This window comes from Ambystoma mexicanum, chromosome 7p, assembly GCF_040938575.1.
Source record: "Ambystoma mexicanum isolate Mex_15411 chromosome 7p, UKY_AmexF1_1, whole genome shotgun sequence".
Classification (NCBI taxonomy): Eukaryota; Metazoa; Chordata; class Amphibia; order Caudata; family Ambystomatidae; genus Ambystoma; species Ambystoma mexicanum.
In genome coordinates, this window is record NC_090939.1 from 880,694,241 (window position 1) to 880,721,534 (window position 27,294).

Here is a 27,294-nt window from a genome sequence, read left to right on the forward strand (position 1 = left end):
TAGGTCCTTGGGAGCTTTCTTGTGCGGGGCGCCTTCTACACTGTGTCCAAGGGTAGATAGAAGTGTACCTTTCTCTGGCATAACTCTAATATGTTTTTCTTCATGGGTCTAGAGTCTATGCACACCCGTGGGTAAATCTCTGAGTGTATTCACGGAGGATACTCCTAGAAGTGTGGGCCTGTGTTATTGTATTACCTGGCCCTTTGCTGTTTGGTACAGTCCTGGTTCTTGGATAAAAAGGGGTGGTCTTACTGTTTGGTTTTGGGGTGTGCACAGCAGTTGAGCATGAGCCCGACCTTAAGAAGTGGCTGCAAAACCGGCTCCTCTCCGCCGGAACCCGCCCCAGAGTCGGTCATCACCATTCCACTCACGCTCCCCCCACAGTCTCCGGCAGCAAACGAATCTTCTTTACCGATGTCCTCCTCACTATTAGAGAGGGGGGTTTTGTTGGGCCAAGAGGGGCGTAATGAAAATGTCAAAACGGTTGTACCACCATTAGCCACCCCCTTATCTCTATATGGTCTGCCCCCGTCTTTGGCAGTGTCAACCCTTTCAGTACAAGAAGCTAATGAATATGATGGGGATGAGGGTGTTGTGACTGGTCATGGCCACGAATCTGCTTGCTCTCCTATGCAAGGCCTTCGAGGCCTCCCCTGTATCGCTGACACTTCTATCTTGGCGCCCACTATTGTCAGCGAATTAAGCAAAAGAGTACGGCTTTCTCTGGGCCCCTCGTCTCCTGCGTCGTCTGCTTTTCCTTTTCGAGAACAAGTTCATTTTCACCTCCCCTCAGAAAGTAATAGTGAAAAAGATGGTGGTCACGGGACTGTCCCGTCGTCTTCCCACAATAGGGTTCTGAAAGGGGGAGCCGACTCTCCCTACAACATGATTCAGGCTGATGTAGAGCTGCCGGTAGGGCCTTTTCTTTCAAGAGGTGTCGATCCTTTCTCTTTGGTAAATGAAGAGATAGACCCTGCAGCCCTAAAGGGTGAAGTTAGATCGGCTTCTACCCCAGAGGATTTTTGTTCTCACAATCAGTGCAATGACTCCTTCAACTTTCCGGTATTTTCACGCATTCTCAACTTGCTGGACAAGGGGCATGAGCTCACACATTGCTCCATAAGGGAGATGCAGTCTTCTTTATCTCTTATAAAAGATAAGATGGCCAGACTTGAAGGCTTTATTCTAGCAGAAGAACACTCCAGATCCTTTTATCTGGCCCATTTTGAAAAACTTCTGGAGAATGTTCCAGCTAGAACAATTCAGCTCCCTACTACTATTCTGACTTCTACTCAAGGCTCCCAAACTGATTCGGGATTTTGCTTCACAGTTTCTCCTCAGAGTTCTTGCTCTCAGGTTGTGAAAGGGGATCAGCCAGCCGTGTTGGAGCATACAAACTCGGAGGCCATAGACTTGGTAGAGGTTCTTAACCTCCAGCACGAACGTCTATTACAAGTAGAACAGCTTCTGTATAAGCTGGCTGTAACCCAGCATCAATTGGATCCCATAGACTCCCTAAGAGAGGGATCCGTAGTTACTCAAGGTTTTGTTGCTCCTCCGGACAGTCCCTCTCCCTTGGTCGACATCATTGAGGACCTGCCTAATCCGGTATCAACGGTGGCGGACTCATTCCCGGACTTGGAGGAAGGACCTGTGGTACATGAAGGACGACATTTGGTTTCGCGTAAAGCAAGGAAATCCTTTCTAAGAGCCCAAAAACGCTTAAACCTTACCAAGGCTAGCCAGAAGAAAGCTCTTTCTAAAACACAAACTCCTGTTGGCGCCCAGTTGTTCTCTGAACCTAAAGTAAATCCGGGTATTGGCATTAGCCATGATGACCTTGGTTTGGTTTTATGCGATCTCGATGAGGAAAGCAGGAAACATCTACAGATTGCAGCTTTGAAAAATGGTAACACTCAGATCGCCCCTCGTGGACCTCAAGGATTTCCCTTGGTCAAGCTGCAATCTCAGCTTCATTCCTTCTTTCCCATCATTCAGCCTAGAAAGGCGAACACCACGATTTCAGTTAATGCAATACTGCCATCTGCTGTGAGCCCAAGTAGCGCCCCCTTACAGGTGGAAGCGTCCTTGGATGATACGGTAGTAGCTGCTATTCCTTCCCCACCTTCCACTGTGGTAGTTGAAGATCACGTTTGTCCTATTCTCCAACCAGAAGCGCCTGAGATTGTGGCATCTCTGGTACGGCCTCCTATTGTGGAGGTTGTGCACTCCCCGCAAACACTTGCTGGAAAACCTACTCCTGACGTCCTGTCCTTTATGCATACACCAAAGGACATGAAATTAATTCTTGGTTGGACTAGTAATCCAGAGATAAATGGCCCCGCTCGCATAAATAGGTCATTTTTGATGAACTCGTTTTTCCAGATTCCAGCTCTTAGGAATCTTTCATCTAAGGACCTTGACTGGGTCAAACTGGCAACTCTCAACAATCATAGAGCCCTCTGCAGAGTCCAATCACATATTATAACTAAAATGTTATTGGAGTTTGCTGACGACTTCTGTTCTATTGGTCTCACACCGTGCCTTTTTCCGGATATGGATAGTGCATGGGCTTATCTTGACTGGGTGCCACCCACTTTGCAAGTATGTCCAGTGGGTGCAGGCATAGACTCGTCCGATTCCCAGGTTACCCAATTGTCACTCCAACTAGCATCGCTAACCCAAGCATTGAGTGGGCTAGCTTGGCTGGAACCACTGATGAAAACAGCTGCTGCCATTAAAGGGCCCACTCTGGGCTCATAATTGGCCAGTTTGACTATCTCATCCTGGAACTGTTGTGGCTTGGCTAATCTGGTAGGATGGCATAAGCGTGTTGTCCCTGATAAGAAACCAGACATCTTATTCCTTCAGGAAACGATGACCTTAAATGAGATTACTATCGATGGTTATTCCAGCTTTTCTGTTCCAGCATGCCGCATATCGGCAGGTCGACCTTCCGGGGGTATTGCGGTTCTTATTAAAAATGGTCTAAGAGCAGTGGCCTCTATACTGGATACCTCGACTTCATGCATCTTAGTGGAGTTGTCGTTTGCCCACTCTAAGGTCTTGCCCTTGCTTCTAATGTCATTGTACTGGAATCCTAAGTCAGTTTCCCTCACTCTTCTATTGGAAGATCTGGACAGGATTTTGGGCCATGCTTCTGTCTCGTGCCCCAATCATGAAATTGTGATCGGAGGGGATTTAAACTCATATCTTCAGTCTTCTAATATACTATGCTCTTCTACTCCCTTTTCTTGTTATGCACAACAAGCTTTTCGAAGAGGGCGACAACTGATAAGTTTTTTTGAAAAATGGGGCATTTATCCAATTCACTTGGCATCTCATTCTCTACATACTTCATGGTCTCGGGGCATTGCCTCATCCCTTATCGATTATGTCCTTGCATCTAAAGTGTGTTCTGGGTTGCTTGACCCAGTCCTAATATTAGACTTGGGTCTGAGCGACCACCATATGCTGTGCTCGCAACTCCATATGGGGTGTGAAGCCTATATGCCTTTAGCTCCTGCCTCTTTGGCGGCTCCCGACAGAAATACCATCTCTGTCAACTGGAATCCTGCCGTGTGTAGGAAATTGGTGTTCCTAGTGAATAGAGATCTCATACCATGCTATGATGCCTCCATATCGCTGGGAAATATCGAAAAAATTAATAAAATAAACATCAATATGATTCAGACACACCTTCTATCCTTAGTGAAGGACACCCTGTGTAAAGGTATCCCGCTGGATGCCCATTTAAATTCAAATCAGATTGCAACCTTAAAAAAGCAAAAAAATCGCGAATTGACTCATCTAAGAAAAAAGTCACTTAGCCCTCCTAATTATTGTTGTGAAAAAAATTATATCATTACGCGCTTTAAGCAGCAAATAAAGCTTCTGCGTAAGGCTGCCTATGCCTTAGCCAACCAACGTATGATTAGTCTGCTCTGTAAAAACAAAACGCGAGGGATATGGGCCATCTTAAGAAACCCGTTAGGTAAGGCGGATATCTGCTCGGTGGCGACCATCTCGGAACCGGAATGGGAGACGTTTTTTTCCCAAAAATATGCTCTGCCAACTAGACATTCCGAAATAGAAAGTAGTACCATGCAATTGCCTTTTCCGCGGGTCTGTCCCTGGGACATAAAAGATATTATATGGGCAATTTCCCAATTGAAGTTTTCCAAAGCAGCTGGCCCAGATGGGCTGCCCCCTTGCGTCTTAAAAGACGATCCTCACTTCTGGGCCAGGTACCTTCTTCCCTGCTATCAGCTGATATATAAAACTGGCAATATTCCGAAATCATGGTTGACGGCCATAATTATTCCAATACACAAAAAGGGTGCCTTTAGTAATCCTTTAAACTTTAGGCCTATCGCCCTTATAGACACAGCTGGGAAAATCTTTGCACGATTGATCCTGTCAGAATTGGAAGTCCATATACACGACCTAAACATTTTTTCAAAAGCCCAGGTCGGCTTTCGGAGATCTATGGGCACTCAATTAAACGCTTTAATTCTAGCCCATTTCCTTCGGAATGCACATTCCAAGTCAAATGGCACCATATATATGGCAGCATTGGATCTTTCGGCAGCATTTGACAATGTACTACGCACTCGGCTTTGGCAAAAGATGTTGGCTTATGGGATACCATCTTCACTAGTAGCGCTAATTGCTGCACTACATCAGAATACATCTTATCGGGTCCGTATCAACGCGGAAGGGCTATTAACTGATAACATACCTACGTATATAGGGGTCAAACAGGGCTGCAACTTGGCTGCGGTCCTATTCAATATTTATCTTGCCGACATTGACAAGATTTGGCAGGGTTCGAATTCTTTTCCAGCAATACTGGGATCCTTGCGGCTCCACTGGCTAGCATTTGCTGATGACGTTATAATATTCGATAGAGTGCCGTTCGGACTCCAAAATAAATTAAACCTGTTTTGTGAATATTGTATACTAAATAATATGACCATTAATTCAGCCAAATCACATATAATGGTCTTCACCGCTAAAAGAAAGCTATCGAGATTTAGTTTTACAATCAATGCCCAACCGATCTTGAGAAAGGAAGAGATTACGTATTTGGGCTATCACCTATCGAATGGGACGTCCTTTAGCAAGTGGCGGACAGTGTTGAACGCAAAGTTTAACCCACTATTGGCCCAAATGAGAATTATTTTCATCAAATGCTGTCGCTACTCCCTGCTGCCTCTTATACAATACTATACCATGAAAATAGAGCCCATCCTTCTGTATGCAACTGACATGTGCCTTCTGAATCTGGGGCCCCTATGAAATCTCCTACAAGGTAAACTTTGGAAGAAGATTCTGGGGCTTCCTGGATATCTACCCAATGCGATTATTATACATGAATTGGGTTTATATCCACTAGAAGACAAATATCGTTGGCGGATTGTTAATGCATTCTCCAAAATGATTTCTCCGCCTCCAAATTCACTCTATGAGGATTTCCAGGAAATGCTTGCTGGAAAGTGTCCAACTTCACTCTCCAAAGTGAAAGAGATGACACACGCAATCTTAACTTCATTGAATATGACACATATGGATTTGATTAATACTCCTGCTAAAGTCAAAAGGCGCTTTTTCAAAAGTTCTTGGGCGCATAATTCCGATCAGATTGGAGGCTACTCCTCTTTTACCACCTATGCTAGCTTTAGGCATGCACTTACACCACGGCTGCCATATATCTTATGTTTCCCAGACAAAGCAGCAAGAAGGTCTTATATGCGTTTCCGCCTAGACTTTATTCAGACGGGTGCCCGTATTAGGAAGTGGGACTGTTATAAGGTTTTGGCAAAATGGGAAGGATGCAGATTTTGTCTAAATACAACTGAGCCCGAAACACTAGAACATCTCTTCATGTACTGTAACTTTTTTTGCAAGCATAGGCAATGTTGCTTAGATGCATATCTTACCTCCTATTCCCGGTTTGAATGTCACCTAGTATGGTTGAGATGTATGCAGGGAAATTCAAACTCCATCATTTTAGCAACGGTCAGACTTGTTGCAATAATTGTCAGACTTGTTGCAATAATTGAGGAACAATTGTTGGCACTCAATAGGAGCTTTTGGAGTGGGTAATTTTGGGTGTCTGAGATTTTGTCTCCCTTATGATTGATTGCACTAGTCGATTGTCTATGGGAATATTTGCAGTTGGTGAAGGGCTGCGATGCTACATTATCATTGTTATGTTATGTTAGGTATGCTACCTGATGTTGTAGATCTTCACTTGCGATTCCTTTTCTCCTTTTTCTTCCAATGATGTATTGAAATATGCTCAAGTGTTTGATCATGTCTTGATCATGTTTTAGTTGTTCAAGTATTGATCAATTTCGATCAAGTTTTATGAGCTTACGAGTTTATTTGTTTTTATGTGATATGTAATATTTGTAAAGGTGTAAATTAATTTTTGCTACCAAAACAAATAAATAAATTTTATATATAAAAAAAAAAAAAACAGTTGACAGGTGCGTTGGCACCTGTTCTTTGCAGCATACGATTTTGTGGTTAAACACAGATCAGGGATTGTTCACAGCAAAGCAGATGCTTTATCCCGTTCACCGGGGGGGTTTCACTGCTGTCCTTTCCAGAAATCTTGTTGGACAGGGGACATGTGATATGTGCCTGTACACCCTCGCTATCCATGTTACAAACCATCCGTCAATGGATCGTACAGCATCCTCATGCATTATAAGAATGGGACCCGGTATTGCAGGATGGGCTGCCGTTCATACAGGGGAAGTTATTCCTGCCCACAACTGACACACGCATCCAAGCACTAGAGTGGTCCCACAATGCCCTCATTAACGGTCACCCGGGACAACGACGCACTTTGGATCTGCTCAAACGTTGGTTTTGGTGGCCGTCGATGAGACGTGACGTGGAGGATTATGTGAACACCTGTTCGGTGTGCGCGCAGTGCAAGTCAAGTAGGAGTCGCACGCTCGGACTGCTCCAACCCCTACCTATACCCCCAAGACCCTGGCACACGGTCTCAATGGACCTTATCACTGACCTACCTCGTATACAAGGGTTTGATACAATCTGGGTGGTGGTGGATTCTTATACCAAAATGGCTCGTTTTGTACCTTGTAAAGGAATCCCTTCCGCTCCATCCCTGGCCCGGTTGCTCTTTAGGTCTGTGTTTTGTCTGTTTGGTCTGCCTCAGGTCATTGTGTCAGACCATGGTTCTCAATTCACGTCCCGTTTTTGGAAGGCCCTCACTAAACCTCTGGGTATTGACACCCGTTTCTCTTCAGGCTATCACACTGAAAGCGATGGACAGACAGAGAGGGTAAATCAGATGTTAGAACAGTACCTCTGTTGTTTGTCCCTGCAGTTCCAGTATACCTGGATTGATTCACTCCACCTTGCAGAATTCGCTTACAATAATGCACTACATTCTTCCACTGGCTTTTCCCCGTTTTATGCCCTCTATGGCCAGCATCCACGCACTCTGCCCTTTCCTGATTTCACGCCTACCAATACCCCTGCCGTTAATGATTGTGCCCGCGATCTCACTATGATTCACGCCCAGACCCTGGTCCATATCCGGGAAGCACAATCGTCCATGAAAACGGCGGTGGATAAGAAAAGAGTGGATGCCCCAGTTTATCAAGTGGGTGATCGGGTCTGGTTGTCCTCTCGGCATTTACACATCCCTGGCTGCCGAAAGTTTCTCCCATGCTTTGTTGGTCCTTACAGGGTGTCTAAAGTCCTGAATCCAGTCGTTTATCGCCTGGACATCCCTTCCTCTTGGCGGTTACACCCGGTGTTCCACACCTCCTTACTCAAGCCGTGCCCTGGCCCTACCCGCCTTGTCTCCCCTCCTGCTCCCGTCTCTGTGGTTTCTCCTGATGAGTTTGAGGTTAGTGCCATTCTGGGTTCCCGTCTGTTTAGGGGGCACTTATAGTATTTAATGGACTGGGTGGGTTACGGTCCGGAGGATCGGTCATGGGTCCCCTCTTCTCATGTCCATGCCCCGAAATTGGTTGCTCAGTTTCACCGGGAACATCCTTCTACCCTTCTAGCCCACAGGGTCGTGGGCCTTTAGGGGGGGGGGGCTCTGTCACGTCCCCGGTCACACATCGCACTACCATCATGCCCTCATGTAATTCCCAACGGTGGTTGGACTACAGCTCATGTTGGCATAGCAAACGACTCAAGAGAAACTCCCTTCCAACACGATCCCCTTACCTCCAGTGGCGGTTACCATGGAGACTGTCCACGCCACTTCATGGTCTCCGGATTGGTGTTGGTCCCCGTTGCGTTAAGCGGCACGTGATCAGGAAGTAACAGGCTCGATTGGTTACACGAGACGAGGAGCACGCATCATGTGATCAGGAAGGAAGCGTAACACGTGACCCGCTCACATGACTTTTCTGCTCTTCAAAAGGTTCGAGCAAAAGCTCAGACTTCGCTTCACAGCTGCTTATGGCAAGTTTGTAGAGCGTTTTCCTGCTTCTTGTTCTTTGGAATCCTTGATCACGGACTGCTTTCACGGACCTGCTCTGCTTCTCCTCGGTACCTTTGTTTTGGCGATCTTTCCTGGAACAAGATACAAACTTGGTTTTTTCCTCGGATTTGCTTTTGGATCATCCATTGTTATTGTCGTGACCGGCCGGTTTTCTGACCACCGACTTCATCTTGGACTGATTACGGATTTCCCATCGCAGTACTTTGTTCATGTTTCTTGGCAAAATCAGGTATTTCTTTCCATCAAGAGTGCCACATTACCATCTGCTTACGGCCTACCGCCGTCGATCATCATAGAACCCTGCCCAGTACTTCACCCAGGGTATCTGACCACTGCCATTGGGGTAAGAAAGATTGTGACTTGCCCTTGTACCCATTCACTGTCTTGTCTTGCTTTCTCTAACCTGGTTGCTTGCCTTACAGTGGTCAGGGGGTTCACTTCCGGCGTTCCTGGTTCCAGGCTGACGGCACTCAACATCTGTGGCCCCAAAGATTGCACGGGCAGTTATATTCTATACTTGTCCGTGTGGTACTTGGGGACGGAGGTTTCATCATCTACACGACCATCAAGTCTTAACACCTAACTAAATTCTCCTCCCAGGTGGGCAGGGGAAGGCAGCTGCTACCTGGTCCTACCTCTAGGGGTGGTGTTAGCTGGGTGGATCACCTGGGAGAAGAAAGCCACCAAGGGAATGGGGTTACTCCGTTAGGAGAGACGCAGTACTCTTCTTCTTCGGAGAGTGACGTGTCCATAATGTCGGAATATCTAATGGTGAGTTGTCAGAGTAAGGCTCCCCTTTTCAAAAGCACCAAATGTGTTAGTAGTAAAAACCCTTATGGTCAGCATGGGAATGGATAATGCAAGGATCAGAGCATCGATATAATTGTTTCGGCAAGTGCTATTCACCCTTGAGTTTGAGGTAAGGAATTAAAGACCAATCACTAATTCCTCTAAAGCCCTTTCCTAGCGATATATTATATAAGCAGAATGAGTTAGATAAGGTTAGAATTGGAGCCTTTGATTAAAGGAATAAGAACATCAGGGACTTCAAGTCCCATAAGACCCTAGGTACAGGGACGAGGAAGAGGGGCTCACAGGCACAGAACTGCAGTATGCAGTCTAGTGTTTCTAATGGCCCACACCTGAGCAGGACTTTTGATTATTTCAAGCCCGTTCAGGTGCATGCCATGAGAAGCAGTAGGAGAAGTAGTCAGGAGCCGTGTATGCAGCAGAGGCAGAGAAACAAAGATGCTGGGACCGCTACTGTGTTTGTAGCGGACCATGGTGCAGAGAAAGTTGCAGAAGTTAGAAACCTAAACTGCAAGGGTCACACAGTGGAAAGTGGCATTGTGACAGGCTGCCCTGTGGGAGAGAGAGACTCTCTGTATCCTGTGCCTGACTCCGGTGGCTGGAGAGCATCGGTGAGCGCAAAGAGCAAAGCAGGCTTCTGTTCTGAAAAGCATGAGCCACGGGAACCAGACCGGAGCTATCAGAAGCTCTGAGCACGACGACTGAAGAATTGACAGCAGCAGCAGGTTGAGCGGACATCCAAGGAGAAACCAGTGAGTTGGCCTTCGACAGGTAATCCTGCGGCACTCTGTAATAAATAATTTGAATACCAAACTAAAGAAATAAAGTATTTTCTGCGTAATAATCATATTGAGAAAAAACAGGAGGAGAGAGTTTGTAACCATCACTGCCCAAGTAAAGAGGGAGCAATATTGAACCCTAACTGTAACCATCATGGCCAAAGTAAAGAAGGGGCAATATTGAAACATGATTATAACCAACATTGCCAAAGTAAAGAGGAGGCAATACTTAAACTAGATAACAACCAACAATCCCTAAGCAAAATAAAGACCATTTCAAGAAAAAAGCTTTCGTAAAGAGAGAAACTTGGATAAGAGCCATTACCAGCTGTCACCTGGTGTAGAAATCCAAAGGTGGCAGGAGAAAAGCCCTTCTTGTGGAAGGTGTCAAGGAGGAAAGAAATATAACCTGCATTGCATTTGGCAAACAAATCAGCAGAACAAACAACATCAGTGGGTGCTGTATCTTTATGGAAGAAGTTGTGAATCTCAATGTTGTCGAAAGTCAAAGACTTTGTTAATGTTTGAAGTAATCCTCATCACAGAGTACTTTTAGTAGTAGTCAGAGTTTTGTCCTGGCAGGCGAGTTTACCAGGAAAGGGATTGTTAGTGGTAGTCCTGGCAGATTAGTGGACCAGGAAGAAGACATGGCCTCATTACAAGTTTGCCGGTCCGGGAACTACGGTACCAGTAAACTTACCGGTACCGTAGTTCCCAGACCGGCAAACTACGAGTTGTGCTCGTGGGTGCCTTTCTGCCCGCCAGGTCTGACCTGGCTCAATGGGAATGGGGAAGAATTTTTCCCGGCACCGTGGAATGGACAATTACTCAGTCCGCCGGGGTTGTAATACCCTGGTAATTGCCCATTCTAGGGCGCCGGGAAAAAACGACTCCGGCGGCGGCAGCCGTAACTGTAGTACAGGCACGGCTGTCCGCCAGGGTCGTAATGAGGCCCATTGAAGTACTGCATTGTGGTGAAAGGTTGTGGTAGAAAGAAAGTGGCAAGTCCACTAATATGTTAATGATTAACTGTGGCATAACCATCCTGACAAAACAATGTTGTTCATGAAGAAAACATTTGAAAGTAATTGTTCTTCAAAGAGGAATTAGTTTGAAGTGAGATGAACTTTGGTTTAACAATAAGACAAGCCAAATGCAAAGTGAAACACTTGTGGAGTAAAAGAAATGTTGTGCTGAAAGCAGAACTTGGATATTTGAAAGGAACTTTGTGTTACCCTTGAAGCAGAACCTGCTCATTGAAAAGAACTTTAATAATTGGAACTTTTATCCTGCATTAAACCTGGGGACGGGGATCTGACCCTGGATACAAGGATACTTTGCTGCAAAGTTTGTGTTTAAGTATAAGTGTTATTTTCTTAAACTTGAACAGCCATACAAATACCTGTATGATTTTGCTGTATGTATAAGTGTGAGGGGCATATACCTTTTGATGTTTCCTTTAGTCTTAGTTTAATAGGCAGGGAAATCCTCATTAGGTAGGGAAAGCAAGGCATTTATCACACCATTATAATTTAATGAAGTTGCTACTTGTGAAAATACTATCAAGTTGCCTGCCTCGCATTTCTGACTCCTCACAGTGCTCATGGGCTGAGCAACAAGATGGACACATAGTTAAGATTGTCGTCACTTCTCACGCCACCAAATTTAATGGGTTTTGTTGTGATAAAACAATCTTTACTCTCTCCTAACTAAAGTTTTCTCACTGTGTTTCAAGGGTTTCATTATGGTATATCTTATCCCGGAACAACTAGGCATTTCCTTTGGCTGTTGCCACTGTCTTCTCTGTCATATTAGGATAATAAGTCATGGAACACTGGCCCATATCATCCTCACTAGTAAATAACTAGGTCCCACTGGCCATGGCCTTCAGCTGCGACAACTGTTCATGTTGCAACAATTAAGATAAAAGTCCATGGCATGTTGTAACAATGAGAGTAAAAGGCCATGGCCGATATCCCCCTCACTAATAAATAAGTAGCACCCACCGGACAATTGGGCTAAAGGCCTGTGGCCCACTAGCCCCCTTTTGATACCCTCTCCCTTCATTTAATGATCTTTTCCCTCAGAAATGTCCTGTGGAAACATAAAAACAATTACTGTGGCGTCACCTTGTACTGATGCAAGAATGTTTCCTGTAGACAATCAGGGCCTCATTACGACCCTGGGAAACGGGTTAACGGGTGCCGCAAAAGGATGCGGACCCGTTAAACCCGTTTCGCCACATTACGAGGTCCCTTCGCGGGACACAGTAAGCACGCCTGGTAAAACCTGGTAAAACCAGGCGTGCTTACCGGGTCCCGCGAGGGGAAGAGGGAGCAAACAACGGGCCACTCGTAATCGGCCCGTTGTTTGCTCCCTCTCCCATTCCCATTCAGCACTATGGGTGCTGCAATGGGAATGGGGAAGGTCCGGGTCCGGGTCCTTGGAGGGAGAAATTACCGGACCCTCCGAACTCGGAATGGTCCGGTAATTCCTCATTCTGGGAACCCAGACGCGATTTCGGTGGCAGCCATGCCGCTAATAGCGGCATGGTTACCGCCGAGGTCGTAATGAGGCCCTCAGTGTTTTCTGATTATAGTGGTAATTCGCCAATGCTCCGAAAATGAAAAAGTCTTATCCATCCTCACTGCAGCCCTGCATAGGCCCTCACCCCTTTTTAGGCCCCCACCCCAACTGCCCCTCGTTGTAAATCCCTCCTGATACTCTTTTTCCCACTTGTTCCTGTGATGCTCATTTTTTGCTGAGCGTGGATGTGATTTTCCCACAGAAATCCCAAAGGAATCGGAAAGAATTATGCCACTATTGAATTGTAAGCCTTGGCGATAAAATAGGCAGTTTCATACCTCAAATACTGGCCGGAAATTTAGGTTGCTCACAGATCATTCTCCATTAACATGGATGAGTCTTGCAAGGACACCAATGCACGGGTAATGCGCTGGTTCTTAGACCAACAGCCCTATTGCTTCACGTGGAAAATTTCAAAGGAAGAGAACAGGGCAATGCAGACTTCCTTTCCTGTTTCCCAATAGGTTCTGAGATAACCACCAGCATTAGGGGAAGGGTATGTAATGAATCTGATGGTATCATCACCCCTTTCCAGGTGGTGACCACCTACAATGTAGCCAGGAGATGGCAGCAGCTACCTGATCATATAGCGGATGGCTATATGAGGGAGGATCGCATGGGAGTAGACAACCTCTCGGAGGGGGTGATGGTATCAGCGGGTGGAACATGGTATCCTTCTTTTCCCTTGCATGATAAACCTCCCATTTACAACACTCTAATGGCATATTGTAATTCCTCCCCTGCTCCCTCCATGGAGAGTAGTGAATCCCTTTTGTTACAACCTAAAGACCAATTCTCAAACACAGACTTGCTTTGTAAATCTGCTCAAATCATCTGTCATAACGCCATATGCCAATTGTTCATTTTTTTTTTTAAATGTATTTATTGGTGTACATAATAATACATAACATCGTGATATACGTAGATGTTTATGTTTATGTTTATTATTTATAATGCGTGAGCGTAACCGGGGGTATCAGTGCGCAGCCTTTACAAGAATTTTCAAAGCTTGGTTACAGTACAAAGAAAATACATAATGCAATAATAAAATACACCAATGTTATATACAAAACAGTAGTAGGCCGGCAGGCCAGTATGTACAGGTAAGCAGGAGGCACACGTGTTACAATTTGTGCAGGTAGCGCTGTACACTTCATAGGCTTAGTGGGTCTCCAATTTCAGCCAGGAGACTACAAGGGAACGGAAGTTCAGATAGGGCATTTCTACTCTAAGGTTGGGAGGCATGGAGTTCCACAACATAGCAGCTCTTACCGGGAAACTGTTGCCTCCTATCGTGGACAGTTTGTAGTGGGGGACAGATAAACAGTTTTTGTATGCAATTCTAGTGGGTCTTAGTGAGGAGTGTCAGTGGAATCTGTTGATCAGGTATGTCGGGGCGGCATTGTTGAGAGACTTATGTGTGAGTGATGCCGTTTTTAGTAGAATTTTATCTCTAATGGATAGCCAATTGTTCTGTTGGCTGAGTCCTGTGATGTGTTCCCTTCTGGAGATGGCCAGAGCTGCTCTGAGGGCATTGTTCTGAAGGGTTTGCAATTTACTGGTTGTAGTCTTGGTGGATCCTAGGTAAAGGGCATTGCAATAGTCGAGGCGCGACAGAATAAGAGCTCTGGTGAGTGTCAGGCAGCTAGAGTCCGATAGGAATGGTTTAGCTGTGCGGATTAATTTGCAAGTATAAGCCGTGGAGGATGCAAGGGAGCTCACTTGTTTTTTGAGAGAGAAATTGGAGTCTAGATAGAATCCCAGTGTTTTGACCTCCTGTCCGACTTTGATGTTATTTCCGTCAATCACGAAGGAATTGAAGGCCAGGCCGAGTTTCTTTATGCTGAGTGTCGTACCTAGGATGATGAGTTCTGTTTTATCATCATTCAGGCACAGTCCATGAGTGGCCATCCATGCCTGGATGATGATATACACCCTATTTACCAAGGCCAAATCCTTTCCATAATCTCCAGTAGGCGGAAGGAGGATCTGAGTATCATCTGCGTAGTTAGTATAGGTGATACCGAGATGATCCAAATCATCGAAAAGGGGCTTGGTAAATATGTTGTATAGTGTGGGGGAGACACAGGATCCCTGGGGAACGCCGCAGGTGATAGGTATGGGGTCTGCTGCAGCCGAGGGAGAAAAGACCATCATGGTCCTACCGTTAAGGAAGGATATAATCCAGGTGATGGCCTCCGTAGAGAAGTGAGCTAAGGTGTAGAGGTGTGAGCATAAGACAGAGTGATCGACCAGGTCGAAAGCTGCAGATAAGTCAAGGAGAAGGAGTAAGGCAGCTTGGCCATTGTCTCTGAGCGAGTCGATCTGGGTTTTCAAGTCAATGAGAGCGGTTTTGGTCCCGTGTTGGGGATGGAACCCAGATTGTCTGGAGCCTAAGAGGTTGTGTTCTTCCAAGTACTTCTGTATTTGTACATAGGCAACCTTGTCCAAAATTTTTAGTAAAAAGGGAACGGTCGTTATGGGTCGGTAATTTGTGGGTATGGCTGGGTCGAGAGTGGGTTTTTTCAGTAATGGGAGTACCCAGGATTGTTTTAGGTTGGTGGGGATGGATCCAGTAGTGAAGGAGGCGTTGATCAATTTTGTAATGAAAGGGGAGAGGTCACGGGCAGCATCTTTGATGAGCTGTGCACGGCATAGTTCTCCCTGGCAATTGGACGGTTTCAAAGATAAGATGATTTTTTCAACTTCCAATATGTTGACTTTAGAAAACTGGAAGCGGGCTAGATCAGTAGGCATGGGCTTGTTGGGAATTATTGAGTTGCAGGAGTCATTCAAGAAGGCTCTTTTACCAGAGATTTTATTTTGAAGAGGCACGATCTTATTTGCTAGAGCATTTTGAATTTCTGAACACCAGCTTTTATCTTTAGTGCAGGTGTCAGGGGGTGCTATGGGGGTTTCTACTTCCTTGAGGATTGAAAAGAGTTCTTTCATGTTGGATTTGGCTTGGGATATGTGAGAGTCGAATGATGTTCGTTTGGCCAGGTAGATTTCTTTTTTGTATAATGCAGCTAATTTGGAAAGCTTGAGTTTGTTTGAGTCTGAGGGGGATTTTCACCAGATGGCCTCGCAGTTTCTTTTTTGCTGCCTTAGGTTTTTAAGGAAAGGTGTATGCCAATTATTGAGGTGAGTTTTCGGTTTACTGGATCTGAGTTTTAAGGGGGCGATGCGGTCCAGTGAGGTGGCCATAATCTTGTTATATTCTTCAACCAGGGACTCAGGGTCCAGGTTGTCTGGCAGTGTGTTGAGAGTGGGGAGTAGATTTGGGATGAGTCTTTCTGCTGTCATGTTTTTCTTGTTTCTGGTAAGGGTGGGTGGGGCCTTGACGGTAGGTGGGGGTGGAGGTCTGTCGGTGGAAAGCAAGAATGATATCACGTAGTGGTCAGTCCAGGCTAGAGGTGAGATATTTGTGATGTTCGCTATGCAGTTGTAGTCGGCCACCCAGTCAAGTGTTCTGCCTTTCAAATGTGTTGGTAGCGTACAACTTTGCGCAAAGCCTAATTCAATGAGGGTGTTGGCTATGGTGCTAGCGGGAAGGTCTTCCGGGTCATTGTAGCCCAAGTTGAGGTCTCCTAAGGTTAGTGCTTGAGTGGAACCTTTAAGGTTGCGTTGCTAGATAGAATAGAGTTGAGGTCTTCGTCGAAGGTACCAATGGGGCCTGGAGGGCAATAGATCAGATAGATGTTAAGGGTTTGGGTGTTAGTAAGTGGTAGTTTGACTGCTAGTATTTCACAGGAAGGGGCGACTATAGGAGTAGCTAGTCTCATGGTGAGACTGCACTTATGGATGATGGTGACACCACCTCCTCTTGAGTTGGGGCAGACTTGTCTCAAGATGGTATAGTTATCTGGGACTGCCAGCATGAGCATAGGGCCTGCTGCTGGGTCTAACCAGGTCTCGGTAATGGCGAGGAAATCAAGGTCTTCTCAGTAAGTATTAGGTCTGCAATTTCTGTTGCATGGGCTGCCAAAGATCTGGCGTTGATCAAAGCTGCCTTGATTTTAGGATTAACTAAGTTTTTGGGAGTAGTGGTTAACTTTCTTGAGGTGGTAGTATGGCGCTTGTCCTGTGTGGGTTCAGGAGTGCCCTGGTTGAGGGGGTTGTGAGAGGGTGTGGAGTAGGGTTTTTGTAGTGGGTTATTAATTTGTGTGGAGGGATTAGGTCGGAGTGGCAACGTTCTAGAGTTTTGTTTGGTGAGCAATGAGCAGGCCAGGGGCTCATGAATTTTGGCTAGCCTAGCTCTAAGTCCTAGGTTCCTTTCTATGGTGGTGCGAGGGTGACTGGAGGGTGGTAGGTCGTTAAAGTCTGGGTGTGATACTTGATTATTGAGTCTAGATAGAACTGGCATGTTGGGTAGTTGTGGAGCCATCTTGGTCGGTGATGCAGTATTGAGGCTAATCAAGATATAGGCCAGCAGGTGGGTGGTGAATAGACACATGCTAGGTGGTAGTTTCAACATATAGTAGGTAGATTGAACTGCAGGGTGAACAATTGGAATCAAGTGGGGCAGTTTGCAGCAATGCGTTGGAAATCGCCTAGGTTTGAGATAGGGCAGTTTGGCAAGAGTACATAGGTGAGCGCCTAAATTCAAATGTGGCAATTTGGCAATGATTCCTGAATAAACACCTAGATTCGGGTGAGGCAGTTTGTCTAGCGTGCGTGGCTATGCCATTAGGAGTTAGGTAGATTTCAGGCAGACTGCTTTGAGTCAATAGCATAAAGCCACTTAGCAGGTGAGGTTAGGAACAGCACAGGGTGTTCAAACAATATTTCAGGTGCAAGACTGTGCAGCGCAGATTTGCAGGCAGTCTAAGTGTGAGTTCAGATGTGCTGACCGCGGAGTCCGAGCCCGCATGTTGTTGTGGCATGGGCAGTGTCAAAGCGCTCCATTACGCAGGAAACGATATAGCGCTTGTGGCTAAGGTGAGATGTGGCACCATAACATTGAAGGACATAGGAGACACAGTAAAAGAGAGGAGTTGGCCCATAGCATGTGTGGCGACAGTACAGGTTACGGGTAGGAGTGCAAGTGTTACCTTGAAATAGAGGCGAGGGGAGACGGCCAGAGTGTCTGGCCAACGGCCGTACAGCAGACAGGCACAGACAGGCCCTTAGTCGCAGCACTTGGATAGCGCGGCTGTAGCCAGATGTAGATGAAGTCAGCCAATCAGTGGCTGCGATGCGCGTTGGAGCAATATTAGTGGAGAGGCTGCAGTAATCCTTGTGCGGCCATAGAACACGTTGCCAGTAATGGCGGATGGCTGGGCAAGATGTTGCCAGGGGCGGCAGGCCGATTCAAAGAGCAGTAATTGGGCTGGCATGCACGTAGTGCACTTTAGTAAGCCGGATGGCTAATTAAATGCACAATATATGGGAAAACGAAATTAGCTTCTCCATGGTGGCAATCTCACCAGATTGCTTGTAGGAGCTGCAGAGGGACATGGTGAGGAACGGGACAGCGATTGGAGAGAGAGGCTCCTGCCTCTCTTCGCACACCGTCTCTTCAGAATGGCTGGGTCCAGGCACAGACAGGCACTTAGTCGCGGCCCTTGGATAGCGCGGCATCCGCCTGACGGTTGTGGCTGTAGCCGGATGTAGATGAAGTCAGCCAATCAGTGGCTGCGATGCGCTTTGGAGCAGTATTAGTGCCCTGATGCCCTGTTACCATTACCCTCTCTTCCTTCCCCTCCCTAACCCCAACATATAACAAGAAACTAAAACAGCGACCAGGTCACTAGCAAGTACCATCCAGTCTTGTACACTTTGATCAGTCCTCTGACATGTTGCACGTCGGCAAACATCATATTCTCAAGCACCACTTGTTTGGTGCAGTTTAATTGTTCACAGGGCAATATAGCTTCAGGAGGGGTCTGTCATCTGGGGAGGTAAATAGATCTTGCAGTATCGTGTACCAGGCTGTAATGTCCATGGAGCGCTCCCTCCTTCCAATTCGCAATGCTTCCTGCCAGACTGCGGTCTCTGCAATGGTCCATCTTTGCAGATCTTTCCACCATGGCTCTATATTTGGTTCCTCTACTGCCTTCCATCGCTTCGCTATTCGTCGCTTGGCTAGTGCCCAAGCTAAGTGAGTCATCTTGGCCATCACTTTGTTCTTGTTAGGGTAGCTGTAGAGACCTAAGAGAAAGGCTTCTTTAGTCCATATCTGTCCTTTTATTACTTTGGCCCTCAAGCACTGCTCTATTCGCTCCCAGTACGGTCGTATTTTCGGGCAGTCCCAGAACATATGTCCCAGATTAGTGTTTTCTTCTCTGCATTTTGGGCAGCTCTGTGTGTCGGCTCCCGGGAAGCGTGATATTCTCTCTGGGGTTAGATATGCTCCTTGGAGTATGTAGAATTGTAGTTGTTTTAGCCTGGCATTTCTCTATATGTTTTTCGGGTAGTGCTTCGCTTTTGTCCATTCTTTGTTTGTTATTGTTCTGCCTAGTATTTGTTCCCATCTCTGCTTCCCTTTATTTTTATCTCTAGGGAGTTCTTCTGCAATTGTTTGGTAGATCCTGGACACCATGGGTCCCGCCTCAGTGACGTCGTAGAGTAAGCCTGTGCCAATCCTTTATGACTGACTTGCCATCAAAACCCATTATGGACATTCATCCAACATTCTCATGCAAGTTGCCAAAAAGGGACTACTGTTCCCATAAACACCTCAACACTACCACGATTAAGAGGAGTGGAGGAATGCAGATCAAGAGTAGCCCCGAGCACAGGCAGCACTCTAGTTGCTGCGAGCACACACCTGTCACCGGGACATTCAAATCAAGACCACGAGAACCTCAGCGCAACTGCTGGTGCAAGTGGGTTGCTTCTATCTGTGAGATTGGCGGACTAGAAGAAGGTCGGTGAAGCCAAACGGCTCAGGAGCTCAGAAGCAGAAGGCTGTGCAGAGAAGACAACACACAGCGGAAATGGCAGAAGCCAGTGCAGGGCTACTGGGCGTGGGCCGGTGTCTGAAAGCAGCCATTCACCTACCAGAGACCCGTACCAAGCAGACAAGCCCAGCTGAAGCCATGGGAAGCAGGGACGTGAAACGCAAACGGCCTGGAGGAAGAAAGCACCCAAAGACTGTTACAGGTCGACTGCAAGAGGAATAAGGAATGCCACGACGAGCCAGTGAGTCCACGCTGGGACAAAGGGCATATTGGCGACCACGGCAAATTTGAATATTTAAACATAACAAAACTGAGAGAGAAAGAGAGCTGTTTACAAAACCAGAGAGAAAGTGAAAGTACATCTTCTAAAGAAAGAAGATTTTGAAGTTTGCGAGTATGTGCCATATATGCACATAGGAAATGCTAACAAAGCAGTATACAGCAGACACAGTGTATTAGCCAATAAGGATAATGTGGTGAACTATCAAGAGTGGAAGTGTGCGCAAAGGCACACAAATGGAAATCCCTGGCAAGAGAGTATACCAGGCAAGTGCAAGAGTGTGATTCCGGGAAGCTTGGCAGGCAGGTACAAGTGCACAGGGAAAGTCTTGGCAAGGAAACATGCCAGGCAAGAACAAACTAAGAAGCATATAAGAATAACCAGAAAGGCACTATTGGACCAAAAAACGAAGGAGCAAAACCCTGGCAGCAGAGTACGCCAGGTATCCTGACAAAACAAAGAACAAAGTTGTATATAATTCTGGTGTCAAACAAAAGTAAAACCAAGAACTGTTATTTGTAAGAAAATATGAATAAGAATCCAGGGAAAGGGAAACATCCTCTGAAGCAAGGAACAATATCCTTGAGAGACTTTTTGTTGGAGTTACCTATTTCTTTACCCATTTGAACACTGAAGGTCTAAGACATTATCACCTTAGAGTTCATTTCTTTAGAATGTGAGGTCAGAATAGTACTTTGAAACAGGACTGTTTTGTTTTGGATATTGTGACACTGACAGATCTTTAGTTTTGGTTTCAGGTAGGGAAACACCTCTAGTGCAGGGACAGCGAGGCATTTTCCTAACCCTTTTTTATTTATCAATAAACGTCTTCAGCCAAAACCATGTCTAACTTGTGTCCATGTTTCATTCCCTGACACCTCACACCACATTGATGTAAAAAAAGCCATTTCTCTGCTGTAAATATGATTTTAAGCATTTTATTTTTGACGTTCCCACAGGATTATTGCTTATTTTAAGTAAAAACAAAAAATATATGGTGGATTTTCATTCCTGAAAAGCCTCACTGCTGCAATGCACCATCAGATCTATATGTATTGTTTTTAGACCAGGGTCACCCCTTCTACAATATTTTGTTTTTAAACGACTAGATAGATTTGCACCAAACCAAAAAAAGGTATATCTGCAACACATTGTGCCCAACTTGATTCTTATTTGGCACAAATCCTTTAAGCAGTCACAAACGTTGTTAGCAATATAAACAGGTACCATTTCAGTCTAACCTGCTCACTGTCAGATACTCCCGCTGGTTACATAAAATGAGCCTTTTTCATAACTCTTTTTTGTTATGAATTGCTGTTTTTTCTCTGTTTAAAAAAACAACAACAATGGCCACATAATCTCGTCCTCTTTTTTTCTGCTTCACTCATTATCCTCTTTTGCTGTCCTTTTTGATTTGCCTTATTAATACATCTCTTACTTCTGTTATTTTCACTCCTGACTTTGCGCATGCACTCCTTATTCTGACTTTAAAAAAGCCTTCTCTTGATCCTTCTATTGCAGTTAACTTTCGTCCTATCTCACTTCTTCCTTTTCTCTCAAAAATACTGGAACAAGTCATCTACTCACAAATATCTTCATATCTTGATCTTCATTCTCTTCTTCCCCTACACCAATCGGGTTTCCACCCCACCAAAATGTCTCTTCTTAGAATATTAAGCTCACTCTTAAATGCTTTTTTGTCATTCCAAACTTTCCTAAATTCTTATCCTTCTTGATCTATACTTGATATTTGATACTGTTGATCACACTACTCTTCTTTCAACTCTCTTCTTGTTTGTCTTCTCTGGTTCTGTTTTTCATTGGTGAAGGTCTTATCTTTCTGATTTAACCTTCTATATCTCCCGGGCCGGTAAGCGCTCACCCTTTTTTACCCTACAATATGGTGTCCAGCACGGATAAATCTTGGGTTCTCTTGTTTTCTCCCTCTATACTTCCCCTCTCCCTTCTGTTGTCTCCTCATTTGGCCTTTCTTCACATTTCCAAGCGTACGGCTCTTAAATCTTTCTCTCCTTTTTTTACTCTTTTTCAGACTCTTCATGCTAAAATGTCCTCTGCTCTTCTCGCTATACAACCTTGTATGCATGCTTACTTTTTCTATCTTAGAAACCTTGAAACTCCCTTGTTGCACCTTGAAACACTTGTGTATAGGCGCGTTATAAATGCCATATCATATCATAAACACCTCTAAAACTGAGATGACTTTGTTCCCTGCCTCTTCTATACCTCCCCCTATACCTCCCTCATCTATATATTGTCCTCTCTCTTTTCTTCCACTGTCTTCTTCCGTATGCAATTTTGGGTTAATCGTTGATTCTTCCCTATCTTTTTCTTCTCACATCTCCAATGTCTCCCACTATGGTCGTCATAAATTATTCAATTTCAAAAAACCTACCCAATCCTTTCTTCTCACACTATTTAGCTACTCATCTCCACCCTTGTTCTATCCCGTCTTGACTAATGCTCCACATGACTTATTAGTCCCCCTTCCTACTGGATTGCTCATTTTTGCTCCATCTTCAATTCGTCTAGCCATACTCTTTTCTGTCTTTTTTCCGCATCGCTACCTGCTCCTTCTCCACTTTCTCTCCCTTGGCTGCCCTTCAATTCTTGATTACTCTTTTGCTTTCTCTGTAGTGTATTGAAATGCATACGTGAGCTCGGTCCTCCTTATCTTTCTTCAATAATGACTCTCTAGTTCCCCCCTCGCTCACTTGACTCCAAAAATAATTTCCTATTAGTTGTTCCTAAGCCTCCCTGTACCCACTCCTGCTTTAGATCTTGTTCAATGTTAGCACCCAAACACTGGACCACCTCATCTCTCAATATCAGATTGTCCTCGACATCTCTCTTTCACTCTAATCTCAATCACATTTTTTTAATATTATGTTTGCACTGTTCAATTGTTAACTCCCATTTTTTTGTACCATCTTCTTAATGTACAGCAATTTGGTGAAAGCGATTTATAAATCAATGAAATAAAAATAAAAAATGCAAATACTTGGGAGCGGCCCCAGGAGAATGATTTGGCCAACTATCTCCAACTTTCCTCTACATCTTGCATGGAGGGGGGTGCTGGCATGATGCCATCACTGCCACAGTGTCTTGTGTCATAGGTGGAGAAGCCGGCGTCCCCCAAACAAGTTTGCACAAGCTAGAGCAGTCTTCCCACTCTTGCCCCGACCCATCGAGCAGCCGTTTGCCCTCCCACTCTCCCTAAAAGGCGGATACAAGCTCCATAAAGGCAAGGTGAAAGTAGGGAACGTACCCAAGGGATTTACTAAGCAATGATTCTATGATATGAAGTTTTGGGATAACCAGGCCCCACTTGAATCTAAACTGCAGTTCTGACATGATGTAAATCTCATTCAGCCAGTTGGTGAAGCCATTCAAAATAGGATTCACAAATAGGATTCACAAACAATTTGGCTGGCGTGTCTAAAAGAGTAATTGACCTGTTCGTGCTTTGCACTCTGTCACTTTGGCAGACAAGGGAATTCCTTTGGACCTCCTGGACATTCTGATTAGAATGCATACTGTGAATACTCTCTACGTTAGGTTGAGGATTCCGATGACCTACCCGGCTCTTTCCATCTTTCTTGGGGTGTTAGTTAGGGGTGCATACCTGCACCCCTCCTTTTAGCCTATATATTTAGTCCTTGGAGGCAAAATGGTTAGAGCACTCCTGAAATGTCCCATGAGTAGGAACGCACCATCTGCACATACTAATGAACCAATATCTGCCACATTCACCTAGGGCCACAGCTAACATGTTTACTTTATTAATTCTGCCCATCCCACTCCCTTGCCTTTTGTTACCAACAACATTCACTTCCCACACATATTACTATTTGCTAGGCCACCTTCTGATCTGGCTTTGTAGACCCAGAATTATTATTGGGGAATTTACCTACGGTATCATAAATGTATACAGCAGTTATTTTAAGCCTAGATATCTTCCAGGATTGCCCAAGTATGCTTTCTAGCCCCTTATGCACCCATCACTACACGAATGCTGCAAAACTGGGGATCCCGGTGCTAATATTAGCTCAACAGATTCTCTTCTGTGGTGCCTCTCCCTAGATGATAGTCTGTGTATAATGGACAAGCACTCATCCAAACTCATTCAAGCATTTAGTCTCGCCTAACTCTTCTCTGTGTCTGCAAATTCCTTTCGTGCTTTCCCTCTCTCTTACCTCATCCTTGCTCATGCCATTCTTCCCAGCAGACTAACATCTAGTGACCCTGGCAGGGCACAACATGCCTCGGACAAGGTTCGAAACTACTACGGTGGTGAATCGGCCCAGTACAAAAGCACAATAACATAACTTTATATTCCTTTTTCACATTTTGCTCTTTCCTCTTGCTTCCTTATTCCCCTATTTTATTGTTATGGGTCTCGAGCTATAAGTAAAGAAAGAAAATGGTCAGCAACGTGTGTTCAGGAGAAGTTCTTCCTCATTCTGACTAAACACCAATACTGCCAACTTGAATGGAGTCATCTAACAGAGTTCGTATTTCATCCAAACACAAATACTGGAGCATTAATGCTTCCAGGTTTTCTATTCCAAACATGAACCCTGTTCAGAAATAATCCTCACAGCTGTACGCGATTATTAAATCTCAATGGTCACTGACTATCCTGACAGCAGGCAGTGGGTTATGGTTCTGCTTTCCCATAGCTATACTTGTTTTCCGCTGTTAGGCAATGGTTGTCATTTACCTTGTCGTGTGGTGTGTTATACCATCCTCTGGGATATTTGGCAATGCTGTCCATGTACTGTTCTGCTTTCTGATAGTCCTCGGCCCACTTCTGAACTTGATACTGTGGTTCGCACTTTTCAATCCTGTCCAGAATAGTTTGGTTTTCTCTGGTGATTTTCAGTAGTTCTTGCTCTCGCTTTTCCCTGTTCAAACTGAAACCAGAAAAAGATAAGCAAAAAAATGTTTTCATTCAGAAAAAAACCTCTGTTCTATGAGTCTTTGTGCAAACTCTTCTGTAACAACATTTTTAGACTGTAAAGATGAGTGAGAATGGATCATAAAGACCAAAATGCATTACCTCCTCATCTGTTGTTCTGGTTACATAAGTTTCTCCTGAGGAGAAACTTGAGGAGAACCATCTCCGGTTCCGGAAGCACCTCAGGACCTTCCTCTTTGCTTCTGCCTTCGCTCCTCCTCTCCCCTGCTGATCTGTTCTGTCTCGGCATCGTGCACCTGGTTACCTTCTGACCTTCAGGGCCAGGTACCTGCTCACCCTGCCACTCACCCGCACTGCCTCCTGGCAATCCCTTGCACTGGTGTCTGTATCTGTAACCCTATAGTCCCCCCCCCTTTTCTGCACTTATCAGACACACCCTGTCTGCTGCCTTAAACCCAGCACTTGCCACTTGCTGGCTGCGCTACCAGTTTTGTTGCATTCATTATTTATTTTATTTATCTGTCTTCCTTTGCTTAGCGCTTTCCATTTCTCCCTCCTCGCATGCACGTTCCCCTTTCCCACTCCCATGCACTTGCGCATTCCCAATGTCACTGGGCCTAGTAAGACCGTTGTTTTGTTCTCCCTTGTTCCCCTCCCGTGCCTCGTCGCGCTCTCAAACACTTGTGTATGAGCGCGATAGAAATAAAATATCAATACAAATGAAATATCCTGAGGCTATAAGCAGTCCTGCAAACACCTACCTTTTTTGAGTCAGACTTCCTGTGTTCCTGCCCAATTGGTCGGGAGCCCTTCTAATGCCTACATTCTGGAGCATGGCACTCGGATAGCGTTTATTCACATGGAAGTACCTGACTCATGCATGGCTTGGATCATGGGGTGCTTTTCTTTCTCCGTAAAACAGCTCCAGCCATAAGTCTGGTTTAAGGGAAATGGATGAGGGGCAGGGAGGAACCCAGATTGGGTGGGTTAAGGGCTGAGACTTGGGATGGGCAACATTTAGGGTGGTCTTAGATGCAAAAATGTTGAATTGTAGGAGTTAGGGTATTTTGAAGTTCTTTTTCATTACTAAAATTTTGAGTTTCTTGTCCATTGCATTGCCTCCTCGCCAAATCCTGCTAATTGTAGTTTCATGTATGATGTATAATATCTAATGCTGCAAGGTATAGTTTCCTGGCATCGAACAACAAAACGGAATCCCTTAAAAACCTATCTATATCACACTTTTAAATTTGGGAAAAATATGTATAATAAGGCCATGTTTATCCAACATTTCGACATTGCGGAAAACTTCCTTTAGTAGTATGTCAAATGAACGGTATCAGGTTAAAGCTCCACCAGTAATATCGTCATATATATGGTCGTGGGGTAAGGCCATAGGCAATATTATTGGTGGGGATAATTTATGGAATAAATGGGACTGGGGATGCGGGGGTGTCCCCGCTCCCTTTAATAAAATATGGGGGTCGCAGGGGTGTCTCTCGCAGGTTCCATGGCTTAATATCTCTGCAAAGATATTTTTGCGGGGATATTAAGACATGGAACCAAATGAACAGTACTGTAAGGTCTATCCCATCGTCCCATTCCCCTGATCTGGCCAATATTTCTTGCAGTCATATATAGCACCCCTGCCTCGCTCAGCAAACTTAAAAGGATATAGCACCCATGCTTGGATAAGCAATCTTCAGGGGATATAGCACCCCTGTCTCATTCAGCAAACTTAAATGGATATAGCACCCATTCTTGGATAAGCAATCTTCAGGGGATATAGCACCCCTGTCTCACTCAGCAAACTTAAATGGATATAGCACCCATGCTTGGATAAGCAATCTTCAGGGGATATAGCACCCCTGTCTCACTCAGCAAACTTAAATGGATATAGCACCCATGCTTGGATAGGCAATCTTCAGGGGATATAGCACCCCTGTCTCACTCAGCAAACTTAAATGGATATAGCACCCATGCTTGGATAAGCAATCTTCAGGGGATATAGCACCCCTGTCTGTCTCGGCAACCTTAAGTGCAGATTGCACCCCTGCTTCACTCTGAATGTTTGCTGGTAGTCTCTGGTTGGCAATTGCCAGCTGTTTTTTCTCCAGTCCTCAGCAGGCCCTGTACCTTGGCCTGGATTCACCCCCTGCAAACTGGATTCCTATGAGCCCTTGGAGCCGACTCACTCCAGGGCTCTCGCTCTGCCCCAGGTGATTCTCTGGGTCCTTATGTTCCATCTCTGCCCTACTCTGTCTGTACTACTGCTGACTTCAGATTTTACTCCCTCACCTCCTCCTACAGTTCACTCTCCTCCTCTTATTCTCCCATCTCCTTCAATATCTACCTTTCTCTCACCCTCTGCCCCAACCTCTCTCCAGCTATCCTCTACCTCAGTAGAACCAGCTCCCAGGAAATCTGCCTTCTACCCCACAATGCTAGTGAATGCTGGCTGCCTTTTATGTGGTAGGTAATAGGGTGATTTG

General features: G+C 45.3%; 1 protein-coding gene across 1 annotated transcript in view; it reads right to left on the bottom strand.

The window, feature by feature from the left end:
* Window positions 1-27,294, bottom strand: part of CFAP97D2 (CFAP97 domain containing 2) — a 211,647-nt gene that overhangs the window by 36,069 nt on the left and 148,284 nt on the right. Inside the window, exon 4 of the mRNA XM_069637120.1 lies at window positions 24,605-24,797. Coding sequence (XP_069493221.1) covers window positions 24,605-24,797 — 193 coding nt within the window. The remainder of the gene's footprint in view (window positions 1-24,604; window positions 24,798-27,294) is intronic.